The 15,518-nt window shown below is 42.1% G+C and overlaps 1 protein-coding gene across 1 annotated transcript in view; it reads left to right on the forward strand.

The window, feature by feature from the left end:
• Positions 1–15,518, forward strand: part of cadps2 (Ca++-dependent secretion activator 2) — a 166,801-nt gene that overhangs the window by 131,983 nt on the left and 19,300 nt on the right. The window contains exons 19-23 of the mRNA XM_020593378.1: positions 2,132–2,273; positions 8,282–8,437; positions 8,631–8,778; positions 12,268–12,282; positions 15,382–15,444. Of these exons, the coding sequence (XP_020449034.1) occupies positions 2,132–2,273; positions 8,282–8,437; positions 8,631–8,778; positions 12,268–12,282; positions 15,382–15,444 (524 nt within the window). The remainder of the gene's footprint in view (positions 1–2,131; positions 2,274–8,281; positions 8,438–8,630; positions 8,779–12,267; positions 12,283–15,381; positions 15,445–15,518) is intronic.

Below are 15,518 nucleotides of genomic sequence, written 5' to 3' on the forward strand. Positions count from 1 at the left end.
TTTGTGACTAAGAAAGACATCCTTTAGGTTAATCTTAGGTTAACTGTAGGTCAGTGTTTTTTTTGAGTGTGTGGATTGTCATAATTTGCTGCGTGATCATCTTGGCTGTTGTCGAGTCGGCTCTGCAACATTTGACTCACCTCTTTGTGTAATATCTCAAAGTTTCAAAAGAGATATGGAGGTAAAGACAAGAACACAGTAAAATGAACTTTTTTTTTTTTTGAAAATCGCTCTTCAGTGTCACTCATGTATTGCTGAACAGCGTAGGCTGAAAATAAAGAGCGTTCAAGGCAGGAGATGAGTTCTGAGATGAGATTTCATTGCCAACATCATCCTTTATCATTTTCCATCCATTTTGTGACTTTTTGAGTGGTAAACCATTTCCTGGAACACATCAGCACAGCAACAAACATCATTTCAGGACTAAGCAAACATTTTTTGGACGCCCGCTTATTTTTGTAATGTGCTTTTCTATGTCTCAAGGTCCCAGTGGTGTGGAAAAAAAACAAAAACCTCAAAATGAAAGTGGAAACTTTAGATTAAAGTATGACAAATATCAACATTGCTCTGCCACATCTCACATTGTTGTTGCATTTTCTTCACTGATAAACTGTTAAGATTTCATTTGACTGCTGAAGAAAAATCTCTGCTCATTGTTTCCTGTCTCCAAGCCCTCTGTCGGCTCCAAGGCTTTGTCTCTGAGCCAGCAGAGATTTGGCGTGATGTGAGGCGTTATTTAACATGGCTGATGCCAAAGTACCTCAAATACAGTAACAGACAGGCAGGCAGATAGACAGACAGCCCAAGGGCACTGTTGGGAACAAAAAAACACAGCGTTTCATTATGTGAGGCACCGCATCTCTCTTTTCTGTGGCTCATATATTTTATATTTTTTCTAATTACTATCATAATGCCATAATTATTCCAAGTGTCACAACATTAGCTGACTTGAATTGGAGCGTAATGAGGCAATAGATCGAGCCGAAGCATAGAACAAGCTAAATCATAGTTTTGACCGTTTGCACAAATGAGGTCTTCCCTCTTTGCCAATTACACCTAAAGTCACAGGAAAGAGACTTCAGCCCAGTCAGGTGAGGGAAGCAAACAAAAGGTCGTGAATTACAAGTTGTCTTCTCTGAACCTCACAGTGATCAAATATGAACAATCCTTGACTTCTCTATTTGCTCATGGCATTTCTCAGACATTTTATCCATTCAGAGGAAAGGGTAACCTCTGCAGTGATGCTGATCTCAGGTGACGACTGTTTCACCGATTCTTTGAGGATTTTCTTCAACAAGTGTATTATCTCTCAGTTGTTCTGTAGATTATTTAAATGCTCACTTGATTGTCAGCGTGTGTAGGCGAGCGGTTGCGAGGGAGGCGGAGTTTACTCCCTGGAGGGCAAAAAGGCTAGTGTTAATCATGATGGAGCAGAGCGAGAGGAATTAAAACTAATGAAGTCCTGAGAGACCAGCCTGCTTGCTTCCCACCCAGCACTCTCTTCATTTCTCTTCGCTGCAGATCGTCTGTCTGTTTGACAGTCTCTCTCAAACCCACAAAGAGGGGTGAGGGTGGGGGTGTACACAGTATCACCTGCACACAAACACCTGTGCGGTCCTGTTTGAGCTTGGAACAGTCCCTCTGCAGCACAGACTCTACCTCTGTGAAGTTTCTGAAGGTCCGGCCAGTCATGTCTTTCCACAACAAACAGGAAAAACCATTTCATCCTGGACCTGGATTTGTGCATGAGGGCATCTGTGGACAGATCAAACACCTAATTTGCAGTTTTCAAAACAGCCTGCAACCTGAGGCCTGGACTGGTCCTGACTCCACAAAAGAGCTCGAGTTGTTGTTTTTCTACTCAAGTTCTAAAAATGCCTCAAAGCATCTGCTTGCCATTTGGGGAGATATGGTTATTTGCTTTCTGGTAGGGAGTTAAATGAGAATCTTATTAGCCACATGGAAGCCGTACAGAGGTGGTTGCGGTGGAGTCATGGTGGCAATTAGTAGACTGTAAAGATAATGTATAGGGGACAGGGTTTGTGATAGGCTAGCTTGTTGGTTTTCCATAAAAATGAAACATGTTTTTGAATTTTCTCACCTGGTCTCCTTTTGGCCCCTCCCCCAACAGCCCACCTGTGCAACGGGACATTCCACAAACACCTGCAGGAGCTGTTCGTCCCTCTGGTGGTGCGCTACATTGACCTGATGGAGTCATCCATCGCCCAGTCCATCCACCGTGGCTTTGAACAGGAGACCTGGCAGTCCGTCAAGTAAGTGTCCACCCACCTGTTCCTCACCTGCATCAGTGATTAGTATTAGCTTCAGACACCCTGTGCACTGCAGCACTCTCTCATCTGCAGAGAAGATGCAAAGCATCCTTTGTACAATAATGATAACCCCCGACCACACTGGTTTGAATTATTTGCAAATTTAAAATGTGTTGAGGTATACATTACTGCAAAGCAAATATCTGACTCTTAAGGCATTAGGTTGCTTAGAACTTTCCTTTTGAAAGGGTTTCAGTATCTGCATTTCAGTGCATACAGTATAGTTCATTTTAAATGATCCTCGGTTTGAGGTGATCATAGCAAATCTGTCTGCCCACCTCTGCTCCTGTCTTTATGCAGACGACAGTATGTTGTTCATGTCTTTTCACATAAACAATGACAGGGCTCTTCTGTACTTCATTTTTGGAGGATCTTAATACATGTGACATTTCATTCACAAAGCTTTTCAAACATGTTCAGCTCCAGTTTAAACAGTGACTTAGAGGTGTTAAAACTGAAGACAAAGTGAATTTGAGAAGCGGTGCAATATTGGTTACAGTCAACAGGGAGAAGTAAGTGGACACTAATTCACCCTGGGTAAATTGTGGCAAAGGTGGGTTACAAAGGTGATATAGAACAGATTCTGTTATGGATATTTAAGCCACAGTTTGTTTTTTTTCTTAATGGTGAACTGCCTCTGGTGTTTGTATCCATGTGTAGAAAGAGACACTTTTCACCTTCTTCGTTCTCAAATAGTACCTGTCTGTGATCTCTCTCTCCTCTGGCTCTGGCTGTAAACATCAGTTTCACTGGTTCCCTTACTGTCTCTTATTACATTCCATTTACGATCGGCACTGAGGATTTGTTGCAGTGTGATAGTAGCTGGTGCACGAGTGTTACAGAAACAATAAAAGAGGAGGGAACTGAACAAACTGAGGAGCAAAAGGAGGCAGAGCTGAATGTAAAATACACTCAGCAAGGACACACTGCAGTCAGGGGCAATGTACTGAGAGCTGCTTTAACAAAAAGCACCTGAACTGAAAGAAAATAAAATGAATAGAAGTGCACAGTGTCTTTTCTGTCTTTTATTTATGTTTGCTGTTCATGAATAACTGCTGGCGGAACAAGTGGCTGCCTCTGTGTTACAGTTATTCTGTGTGTGCTGTGGTGAAGAACATACACTGTTACTGTCACAGTTTCTTCTCTTTGTCCTTTGTTCTTTTAACATTTTCTTTTTCTGCCATCAAATCGACCTCGCTGCTGACTCTGACCTGGCAGGTCATTAACTAACAATCTGGCGAGCGTTCCACTTCCCAAAGTCCCCAGTCTTCCCCTCACGCTGCTGCAGATGCCCAGTTTCTCAGCACCCGCCTGGATGGGACCGCTGTGTGAGAACACGTATGTATCGGGGGGCTGGATATCTCGAAGGCATCAGTGTGGTCTGGACTAGAGGTCTTCACACGGTCTGACCATTTGTGACCAAGAACCAGCCTCTCCTGAATCCAAGATGGGACTGAACTTTTAGCACATCATTGTAGCCAGCAATTTTTGCATTAAGCTCAGAGTACAGCTAAGTTGTGCTAATAGCAGCAATACTAATGCAAAATACATGTTAGTATAGCAACACTAATGGTAATATTCAGGTCAGCAGACTGTGTTACTCAATGTAGGGTAACAGATTCAGTAAACACACATGCATGTCATGCCTAGCATACTAATGCGAGCCAGCTAACATGCAAGGCTATAATGTGGCATGAAGAGGTGCATAGCATGTTGCTATGTGCTCTAATGAAAATATCTCTGCACACCTGTGTGTAACAGGGGTGACTGGAATGAAGGTGGACAAGCCCCTGCACAACACATTCATCTTTGATTGCTCATGTTGAACTGCTCAACTTCTGCAGGGTCAAATCAGCATTTTACAAAGGCCTAAGATTTGTAGTCAGACCTGAATCAGAGCTGAAGTGGACAACAAAGTGTAAGAAAGAGCCCTGGATCAACTCAGGTCTGGTCTTTTGGTTTTCAGGGTGTCAGGTATGGGTGAACACCTCTAGCCTGGACGGTCCTCTGGTGTCCTGCATCACAGCTCTGTTTCTGTTCATTTGCCTGCATGTTTGTCAGAGTCCATATCACTGGAATGAGTTATTATATCAGCAAACTTATTCAGTCAGAACTCCAAAGATTCTTTTGCTTTTGCATGAAGCCCTGCTTAAGATTTTATTGTCTTAAAATATAATTTATTGAAATCCAGAAAAACTCATGCTGTCCAGACCTGGTCTCTGAACGTGAACTGAAGAGCATGCAGTATTAGTCACAACTGAATGAGCCAGGCTCAGTGTGAGAGGGAGTCCTCTGTCTTCAGATTGTGCCTGTGACACTGGATTTTTTGTCAGCAAGGTCGTCCCTCAGCCTCATTGAAGATTTCATGATACACCTTGTATCACGAGTCCTTGTGCTGCGCAGTGTACATGTCACAGTGTCAATATCGGTGTAACAATAACATCAATTTTTTGTTGCAGCTTGCAAGGAATAAATCTACCTGATATCTTGTGAGTTGAGAGATGTTCTGTGTTTCACATATGAGAAAGCTTAATCCACTAACCTGCCTGCTTCTTGTTACATCCAAAATGTCCTACTGTGTCAAAATTTACAATGTAAAGAAAATCAACAAGAATTTCCATGAGACGTTTTATTGCATATTTACTTTATGGTTGTAGTTGCTTGCCGAGTGTCATGTTGAGTGTTTCTACAATATAGAAGGCAATCTTTTTCTGGCAAATTGATTCAAAATATGCACTTAAGTATCTTAGGAACCGATGAAGTTTCTTAGATTACAGAAATCTAAGTCATGAATATAAATCTTCACAGTGATCTTTAATCTATTTTGAACTGATAACATTTAAATTACATTTGAAACATCTTTACCATGTAAACCGTGGCTCACAGACAACAGGCAACAAAAATCATAATTAGCTTCCCCTGTACCACAGAACCCCATTCATTCCAGTACCAACATAGTCTGCTTGGTGGAAGGAGCCAGACACCAAAACTTCCTTTTACGTACACGTACACGTACGTACACGTACCTACACGTACACACACGTGTACACACACACACACACACACACTAGTTACATACCTGGTCCTGCCCCAACACTACCATAGTAAAAGTTATCAACAGCGACCAAAAGTCAAAGGAAACACTGAGATTTAAGGGTGATGAGAAATGTTACAATGCATTCTGCAGAGTTTGAACAAATTTGCTAACTACTCTTCAGTTGTCTGAAAAAGTGATGTGTATTGTAAAATGTCAAAGATTTTGCCAAATGACACAAAATGGACAGCAATTTTGGTAAAACTGTTTGAGGCACAGAGCACCTAAACTAAGTCTTGGAGGTTAAAGAGAACTGAGGCAGGGTCACGACATGTCAGTCATAGTCATCCACGTCATTCTAATGGCCTTAGTAGCATAGTAGCTTCTAAAATGCTAGCCAGCAGAGAGCATGCTAGCACTTGATTCAGTTTCTTTGTTTTCTATGTATTGAACTGTTTGGTCCCCTCACATTTTTGTCTCAGTGATGTTCATCTTTTCATGGAGTTGTAGAGGAGGGAAATGTTTGAGCTCTCAAACTTTTGAGCTTGGTTGCTACAGGGACAATGAGGACAATACACAGATGTATTTGTACCATCAGATTTAATCCTATAACAGTCTGTAAGTCCTGTCTCTTCTGTGGAGCTGTTTAGCGGATGTTAAATGAGACTGGATGGTGCAACACAGCTAAAAAAAAAAAACGCTTTTTAGCTTCCTCCATTTTGGGTTTTCCATCAGCACTGTTCAGAAGCTTTGCTTTGGAGAAAGTTTGTATGTCAAACTTACACACTGTTTTGTACAAATCTATTTGATCTTGCCTTCATAAAACTTATTTCAGCATAAAAATGTGTAGTTTTTAAGTGCTGTTGGACAGGCAATAAAAAATATTCATTGTCAGTTAACATTCCAAACATTTTCTGGTCTCACAGCTTCTCCAATGTGATGATTTGCTTTTCTATTTTTTATATTATTGGAAACTTTTTGCCTTTTTAGATAATCAGATAAAATTGTATATTTAAGGCAAAACTTTGGACTCTGGGGACCTATGTTGTATGTATTTTTTGACTTTTTTTTTTCCCCCAGACAGATTCATCTCTTAAACCCAAAATGGATTCATCTCTTAAATCCAAAAATAAGGAGTGATCAATAATGAAGATAATTGCTGTACAGTATATACTGAGCTTTGAAATCAGTGAGACATCAGAGGCAACACAGACCACACTGTTTCTCTACCTCACTTCACTTGGCCCTCCTCGATCCAATGAAAAAAAAGAGAAAAGAGCTGGCACTTCATTAGTGAGCACAGACGGGCGAGTGGGATCGTCCCGTTCCCCGGGGAGCAGGGCGGAGTGCGCTCAGAGAAGAGCACCACTAATTAGACTTGAGGGGGATAGCCACCGAGCATTTAATTGCACCACAGATTCAGCCCAAAGCGTTTATTCCTGTGCGCCACTTGTTAAGGTAACAGTCTTTTAAAGGCAAAGTGAGAATAGTGAGGGAGTGAGTGGTGCTTGTTGTAACCCCTCTGTCACCCACCACCTCCCTCCCCCATCCTCCTGTGGCCGTCACTCTAGCTGGGCGCTGTACACTTGGATGTCGGTGGCGGCGAGCGTTGCCATGTGTTGCTGTGTAACCTGTGCGCAGGGGAGAAGGCGGGGAGACGTCCATCTGTCTCTGTTTCAGCCTGGTGCAGTGTTTACTGACTGAAAGCACACAGCTCTACACCAAAAACTACCAAAACCTGTTGAAGAAGCACACGAGAACCTGAATACACTTGTCTTCTGTTTTTCCTCAGCAGAAGATTCTGAGCCACTGTTTGTAGAAATGTACCACTGAAGACAGGATCATACCAGTGAACCTACATGTTTGTGCAGTTATGACCATCATTTTTAGATTTACTCTGCCTTCTCTGACAGTTTGCTGCTGAGATTTTCCATCACAGCCCACAACATAATTAAATTTCATATTCTTTTGCAGTAACATTTCTATTTGTGACCCGTGCTGCCAGAAAACAATAGCAGACATGTTGGACCAAATGACATGGTGCTTTCCAGGAAACTTCTAAGGAAATTAGTTGGAAAATACATAAGAAGTTGAAGTATTTCCAGATTTTTCTCTTCAACGGCAGACTGTTAAGCCACAGGTGTCGGCGTGTTCTTGAACACACCAATCCAGAGAGTTTTCCAACAGGTCCCTGCTCACAACTGCATTATCGTCCAAACACAGATGACTGACATGTCAGAACGTTGTTGTTTGAGAACAATCTTTGCGGTGCAGATTTTTCAAGCTCTGCAAGTTGACTTACATAGAAGTAAATTTAAAACCATGTCTGTCTGCGAAGTGGCTTAAACACTTTCTGGGACTGATCCCATGCAAGGCACCACCATCTACAGCTACAGATGCAAAAAGAACAGCTGCAGAGAGCAAAGCATCAGCCTTCAAAAGAGAGGGCACAATGTACAACAACATACCAATAATTCTTTAACAAATAAGTAAAAATGTAGCTCAAACATAGCAAGGCGCAACTACATCCATGTATAAGCTGTTGAAAGTAACTAACAGATGTATAGCAAAACACCAAAAGTAAACAGGTTAAAGAAAGTGTACCTTTCTCTGAAAAGTCCAGAACAAAATGAAAAGGTTCCATTTGCAGAAGCACAACAGATTCTAAAGTAAACTCTGCTTTCCAAATTGTGCTTGAAAATATTCAGTTTTTCAAAAATATTTCAGCAACACCTCAGGGGAAGGTAGGAAGAGTAGTAAAAAGTTGTTCCTTGAGTAGAGATCCTCACACTTGCTTCACCATGTTACCAAAATAAGAGTATGCTAGAATGAAAGAACATCACAGAAGATCTAGCCATGTTGAAAAACCTTTAAATGTTGTTAATGTTGTTTGTCTGATACTCCATCCTCCCCACAGTAACGGCTCAGCCACTTCGGAGGATTTGTTTTGGAAGCTGGACGCTCTGCAGATGTTTGTAATGGACCTTCACTGGCCGGAGCCTGAATTTGCCAAACATCTGGAGCAGAGACTCAAACTGATGGCCAGCGACATGATGGAGGCCTGCGTCAAGAGGTCAGAGTTCCCTGCACCTGGATCTGGGTTCACATCTGTCTCGAGCCTTCTCGTGTGTCTTCTTTATTTTTATATAGTACCTCACACCTGATTTTATGAATTCCTTTCATTAATATTAGAAAGATGGAAACTAAACAGTTTGTCATGTTGGGTAAAAACAGCCCTCAAACCTTCTTTGTATTTTGTCCTACAGAACAAAATCTGCATTTGATGCCAAAATGCAGAAAGCGAGTAAGTCAACAGACTTCCGGGTGCCGCTGTCGGTCTGCACAATGTTCAATGTGCTGATGGACGCCAAGAACCAGTGCTCCAAACTCTGCGTCCTGGACACCGGTCAGGAAGTAAGCGACCAGTGATGTGATTGACCACATTAATGAACATGGCTTCATTTTGTGGATTTTTTCCTGTAGGTTTAACACAAAGGTAAAACCAAATCTGAATGATCTGTAACTGCTAAAACAAATAAATCTCAGTCATTCATTTAATGTCTTATTGAGTCCCAAAGTTGTTGGTTGTTATTGAGATAGATTAGACCACATGTCATCTGCCAGTGATGGTTAGATTTGTGGTTGTGATGTGTGGAAGACAACAAATCCCCCCGATGGAAACAACAGCATATCAGGAGAATGCAGTCCTGGTTGAGTAAGACGGCAATTCTCATGAAAGAGTACGATGCCAAAGGTTTGGTCATGTGGTGACTAGTAGGGGAGCTGCTGTGGCTGGGGGGCTCAGGCAGGGGAGCCACAGTAAAGGGTGATTCACTAGAGGCCTATTAACTAGCTACCTGTTTGCTAGTTTCTAACTGGGAGTTAGCAAGCTACCTGGCCAGGCTGCTAACTAGACAGTAAGTTAACAGTTTATTCAAGAAATGATTAACTGTATAACCATGTTGCATGTATTCTGTGGAGCAGTTCACTCCCGCAGCAGGCTTAGGTACAATTAGATGATGCTACACAGCTAATACAGCTTTCATTTTGGACTCTTTGTTCCCTCAAAGTTCAGCACTTTCAATATGGTTTGCAATTCCTAAGCATTTACTTGCTGTGACTGTGTTAGATACCTTTTGGTCAGTAGTATTGCAGCATCTATACACACTCACTGTAACTGTTATCCACAGGAGGGTTAAAAGCAGCCCAAGGGCTCAGACTGGATTCAGATGTGGCGTTCTTCCTTCTGGATGTATTAACATCTAAAACTAACCCGTTTTGATATCATTAGCCACCTGGCACGGTCAGGATTTTACCTTTGTGTTGAATTAGTATGGTTTTAATTTGGGAGTAACTGGAGTTTTGTGTAACATCAGCAGTAACCAGAGTGTTCTACTGGACTGGCACGTTTATTGTTAGCCAGCTAACGCTAGCTTCTGGTTGGAGGCTGCAGTTTGTAGTTTGTTCCAACTAGGTACCTGTAGTTTACGTCATCAATAGGAAACAGGATGTGATGGGAGGGGCAAAGAGAAGGGAGCAGGTGGTGGTGTTCATGGCATTGTCTCCTCGTTCAGTCGACAGGAATTGTTTTAGGTTTTTTGTTTTAGATCGAGTGAAAACGTGCGCATGGTCAGGATACCAAGTGTGTCTGTCCCTCATCTTTTGACTGTGTTCAAAGTGTTTTTGTAGCTTGTAACATTCAGTAGAAATGTGGGCACTTGATCATCAAGGTTGAGTTTGTACTGAGCAGTGAGTGGTGGTTTGAGAGAAAGATGTGGATTGGTCACTTCAGCAGGTTAACTGGATTAAATGTGGATATAATTTATTCATCTTTAATTATTGAATCCCTTTATTTTAGCAGTTACATGGAAATGAACAGATTTTGCTCTTACACTTGCTGCAGACCGTGATCTTGGCATCATATTGTTACATTTAAAAACACTACAACTCATTTCTGGAAATAATTTGAAACCAGAAAAGAAACTGAACTTGGAACTAGACAAACTATCTCCCTAATGGCAGAATAGTTTTCTTGTTTGTAGAAAAATGAGTCTTGGCTGACTATTATACTAAATCACTTAAGTGGATGGATGTATTTTTCAGTTTGCATCTCACAGCTCACCATCAGAGACTCATTCCTCACAGAGTGAAAGTGCGTCAACTTCTAAAACCTTCAGTCGTCTTTTATTTTCAGCCTCGCACTGAACAGGTCAAGCCGAACTGTCAGATCGGCCACGAGAATGTGACTGTTTCCCTCCAACCATCAGCAGATGGGGAGTCCAGGTGCATTTGTGTTCACTTGAAACAGCCAAGCGCTCGACATGGGCTGTTAAATGGGTGACCGTGAAGCCTGTGTGAGGCGGCAGCCTTGGCATCGCCGAGAGCAAAACCCTTGGCTGCTGACAGTCTTGTCAGAGAGCTAAGCTCACTGTTCTCTTAACCTTGAGCTTCCGCTCTTCTCCAGCTTCCACTGAGCTGCCGCTGCTGCTCAAAACACCCCAGGTCCATTTATTCCTACACACTGAATACCTGCCTGCAGAGACGCACCATCCATGCTTCTACACATAAAAAAACATCCATACACAGACAGGCTCTGCAGTTGTATTTTAATATTTTTACAGAATATTTTCAAAATAATTGGAGGCAAACAAGCAAGACAAGAAAGCAAATTTAACGAGAGAACTAGGGGGTTACAGTACAGCATTCATACTCTGATAATTCCATACAATTCAGAAAATACTGACCTGTCTTATAAAAATGACTTTAGAAGTAGTACATGTTGTAGTGTAGAGTTGACGCGATTAGCTGATTAATCAGTTAACTGATTAATTTAACAGCAGCTACAAGAAACACCACTATAGCCAACAGGATTGGTGGTACCGTAATCTCAGTACAACAATGCACATTCAGCTAAATGGTAATAATCAGATAAGGACACTGGATTAGGGACGAAGTGTGCATCTTACCGTGCAGAATAATAGAGCAACAGCAGCTCTGACCATCATTTTTTAGATTTGTTCTGCCTTCTCTGACAGTTTGCTGCAGAGAGATATTCCATCACAGTCCACAACTTAATTAAATTTCCTTTGCAGTAACATTTCTATTTGTGACCCGTGGATTGTGCTACCCACATATACAGCACAAGCACAACGTGTTGTGGTTATGTACATTTTACTGTTGCATTTGGTTGAGGTGGAGCTAATTTTAGCTAACTTACAAACTGTTAGCCATGAGAACTCTGTAGCAGACATGGAAATAATGAAGTGTCATTGATTTGGGATTGCAGTGTGGAGCTGTTGGAGTGTAAATGTTCCCAGATTAAAACAATGCAAGATAAAGCCACAGATGTTTTAACTAAGGTTTCTTCACCACAAAACATTCAGTCTGTCAGGCTGAACTTCATTTAGGCCATCGCAATTAAATGTTCAGTTTCTGACTGAAGAATGAATCATACTGAGGAGTTTTCAAAGGGAGAAAAGCTTTTACAACTCGTCTGCTCTCCGCTGGCTTTACGGCTGAATACCACGATTGTGTGTAGTACTACAAACGTTGACTTTCTCAGTCACTGTCACTATAAAACCTGTCTGGTGGCAGGAAACACGACCTTTAAGATAAAATGTTTGATTCAAGGTCAAAACTATGATGGAAATTGAAATAAATAAAAAAAAAACTTGTACCAGCCACAGAAAACACAAGTGGGAGAATCACAGAAGATATTTCATCCTTACTTCTGTGGAAATTTAAATCTTGTCATAAGTCTGGAGGTGGATCTTTTGAGCTGTCATACAGGTTTTAAATGTCGCTGATGTGTTATTAATGCGACTGTTTGCCTTCTCTTCCTTGTCTCATGTCCTCCCCCTCCCTCATGTCCATGTGTCCTGCTCATCGTTGTTTGAAACCCAGATTGACAAACAATGGGTAAGTTCCTCCATCGCCTCATCACCTTCTCTCCCTCTCACACCTCTGCACATGAACAGTATGATCTGTTTGCTGAACGTCTGCCTGCTCACCAGTGACTTTTCTCACTGCCCTGATGAAGTTCACTAACTGGTTCCTGTTTTGCACATTTAAAATTTCATACCAACAGATCAGCGAGAAAGTAAGTATAGATTCTATAATGAATCTGTAAAGTAACAGGCATCGGTCAACACAAAGTATTTAACCTCAGCAGGAGCTGCAGCCTGCACTGACAAATCTACAACCATTAATACATGTATATCTAAAAGAGAGCTGACATCATGCTTTAAACAAGACTTTGTGTCCTTGTGCTTCTTTTCTGGGTGGGGATCAGTCGGAGGCGGCTATGGATTCATGGGCTGCAACAGTAGTTTGGGAACAAATTCAGGAACAAGAAGTAGAGCTGATATTATGTTCCATATATGGAGAGAATCTCGGCGATCTACTAATAAAGTTACCATTTATTTCTGCATAACACTGAGGAGGTTGGGATATGTTTACGTTTTGCCCCTAAAGAACTTGCAGAAATAAAAAGTGACTTTAAAGATCTGCAGCCTCGGGCACCAGCTGAAGTAAAGTGTAATTTAAACTTAACTCACCATTGTGTTCAGTCACTCTCATTTTCATTTACTTTCCTTTAACAACTTTTAACATCCTGTGGTGCCTTCAGGTGAAATGGGAGAGAAAGCCACAACAGACTAGTGACAAAATTGACTTGCAGCAAAGGTCAGGTTTGCTATCTGGCACAAACTGACAAAGATATGATGAAATACATATTTGCCTACATCATCACCATTTAATGTTGTAACAGTTATGCACCTCAGTGTCTGTTTTCACTGAGGTTTACTAAGATGTAGCCTATCACACCTGCACATGGTCCTCAGTAGAAACTTCAGTTACAAGTTTGTTCCAGCCTAAAGGTTCACTGTGAAAATTCCCATCTCGAGTGAATGCAGCACAAAATCCAGTTTGACCTTCATCTTTTCTGCACAGGAGTGACTGCACAGTGCAGCACTGGGCACACATGTCAGTGTCGTGGTTAACGCAGAGCGATCTGTCGCAGGAAATGTGCCTCTAGCAGGTATTACCTAGGTTACTTGGAGATGCTGACCAGGGTCTGACATGCAGCCCTGGTCTCTGCTCAGTCTTCTAGGTTGGTCCACACTGTGAAGCTTCAATTTATCAGGTCTGTTTTTGTGGTCTTAAAACATATCAGCAGACACCCTGGAGTGTGCTTCTGCTGATGCATGTTCAGTCACTAGTAGATACTGTGAATATGGCCTCCTGATCTCTGACCCCTGACCAGAGGTCTGAAGGGTCTTGCAGAGACATGAGTCTGACCTTTGGGTGGTCAGTTTTCTGCCACCAGTTGATCTGCAGCAAAGCAGTCGACTACTTCTGATTCCCCACTAGACAGATTCCTCTATATTGGCATGAGGTTTAATGGGAAACACAACTGTGTGTATAAATGTAGCGCACGTTGTAAATACAGCTCAGGCTGGTAACACTGCGTCAGGTCAGCAGAGCAGAGATGTGCTTTTGCTCATCCCGCACTTACGACATGCTTCATACTCACTGTTGTTGTGCACACTGTACAACATGTTAACGATTATGGTCACAGTCTCTTTATAACGAGCAAAGTTAGAACTTAAATTCAATCAAAACTTCACAACCCTACAAGATGCCTCTCCCCTTTCACACTGAGGCCGAGCTGAACTGCTGTGCCAGTTTTATTGCCTCTGGTGGCAGAATACAGGGTCAACACTGACCCCACATGCCCATCTTGGTACCTTTTAAACAATGGCATGGGGGCAAATAAGGCGCAATAATCCCGCCTTGATCAGGCAGTGTAGAAGAGACTACTGACAAACTCTGCCGCCCCTCTTCTCCTTCTCGTTGTTGGGGAAAACTGTGGCCAGGTTTCCCTGGTGTGGAGTTCAGCTGGTGGGCGAGCAGGATGATGTGAATAATCTGATAGTTTAATCCAGGCGAGAAACTCTTCTGCTAAATTAATAAACTGTGCTGTCGCAGACCCCTGTTAAACTGGGGTGATCAACTGAAATCAATGAAAATGCTAATTTGTCTGCTGTCTTTTTGTTGCTGGGGTCATTTAAATGTTGTCTGGGGGTCGTGTTGAACATGGGACCCGGAGCAGAATCTCAGAAACCTCGCAGAGCTCGAGGAGCAGTAGCGGCTGCAGCTCAGCAACCACATAAGTGTTTTTAAAAGCAATAATTGTTCTTTTCAGTTTTTGCTGCACACATGGCAAAGACCAAACTATTTCTCCTTCTCTGCTCTGATTTTTACGGCTGCCTTTGTAGAAAGAAAGAAGACAAAAGCAGCAATGTTAATTGAGGTAAGAAGAGGAAAAAAGAAAAGCTCTCAAGATTTGTCAAGAAGAATCGCAGAGTAGAAAGAGAGCTCCCATTTTGTGGACCTGTGGAGGGAAAAAACAAAATTAGGGTGACCTCCCTGGACCCTCAATTTGTCAGCGATCTGTGCGCTTTGTTGATTGAAATTTTTAATTTGGGTGTTTTTTAGACGGCCAGTGAAAGGGCATTGTCGCCAGGAGATGAACTCCCCTGCTGCTGCTGCCATTCAGCTCTCAGCACCGGCCTTTTTTCTCCCCTTCCTTCAAGGGAAAAGGTGCCATGAATATGTTTTGGGGGGGCCAAACAAGACATGAAATGGCGGATTAATTGAATCTCGTGTGAGCCTTTGGTCCTCGCAGCTGGACCGGTGCTTTAGAGAAATACAAGGCTGCTCTAATTGTAGGGAGGCGCACAAAAAGTATCCTTCAGATTCCTTCGCTTTTCCAGTGCGGACGGGAATGTCTTTCAGCCACATAATGGTCCTATTAGCTGCTTAACTCGGCAGCGTTACACAGATGGGAAGGTTTTTCACGCCTCACTGTGTCAGGAGGGTTGTGTGTGTGCGTGTGTGTGTACATGCGCGTGAAGACTCTATGTTCATACCAAGTGTTGTGGGTTTTTCTTTCTGTCTTTTGCAGCACCGACAATACTGCTGTTCAGTATCAGGGAGGCGAGGAGTCAGTTTTAGCCTTTTTGTATTTTTCTGAAAATAATAAATTACAAAGAAATGATTTCCTCACTTGTCTCGAAGGTAAATTTTTATTTATCCTTCAGTCAGATCCTAAGTTTTGTTTAGTTTTTTTTTGACAGTTTTCATATTTGTTT

Source organism: Monopterus albus, unplaced genomic scaffold (genome assembly GCF_001952655.1).
Source record: "Monopterus albus unplaced genomic scaffold, M_albus_1.0 scaffold19.1, whole genome shotgun sequence".
NCBI lineage: Eukaryota > Metazoa > Chordata > Actinopteri > Synbranchiformes > Synbranchidae > Monopterus > Monopterus albus.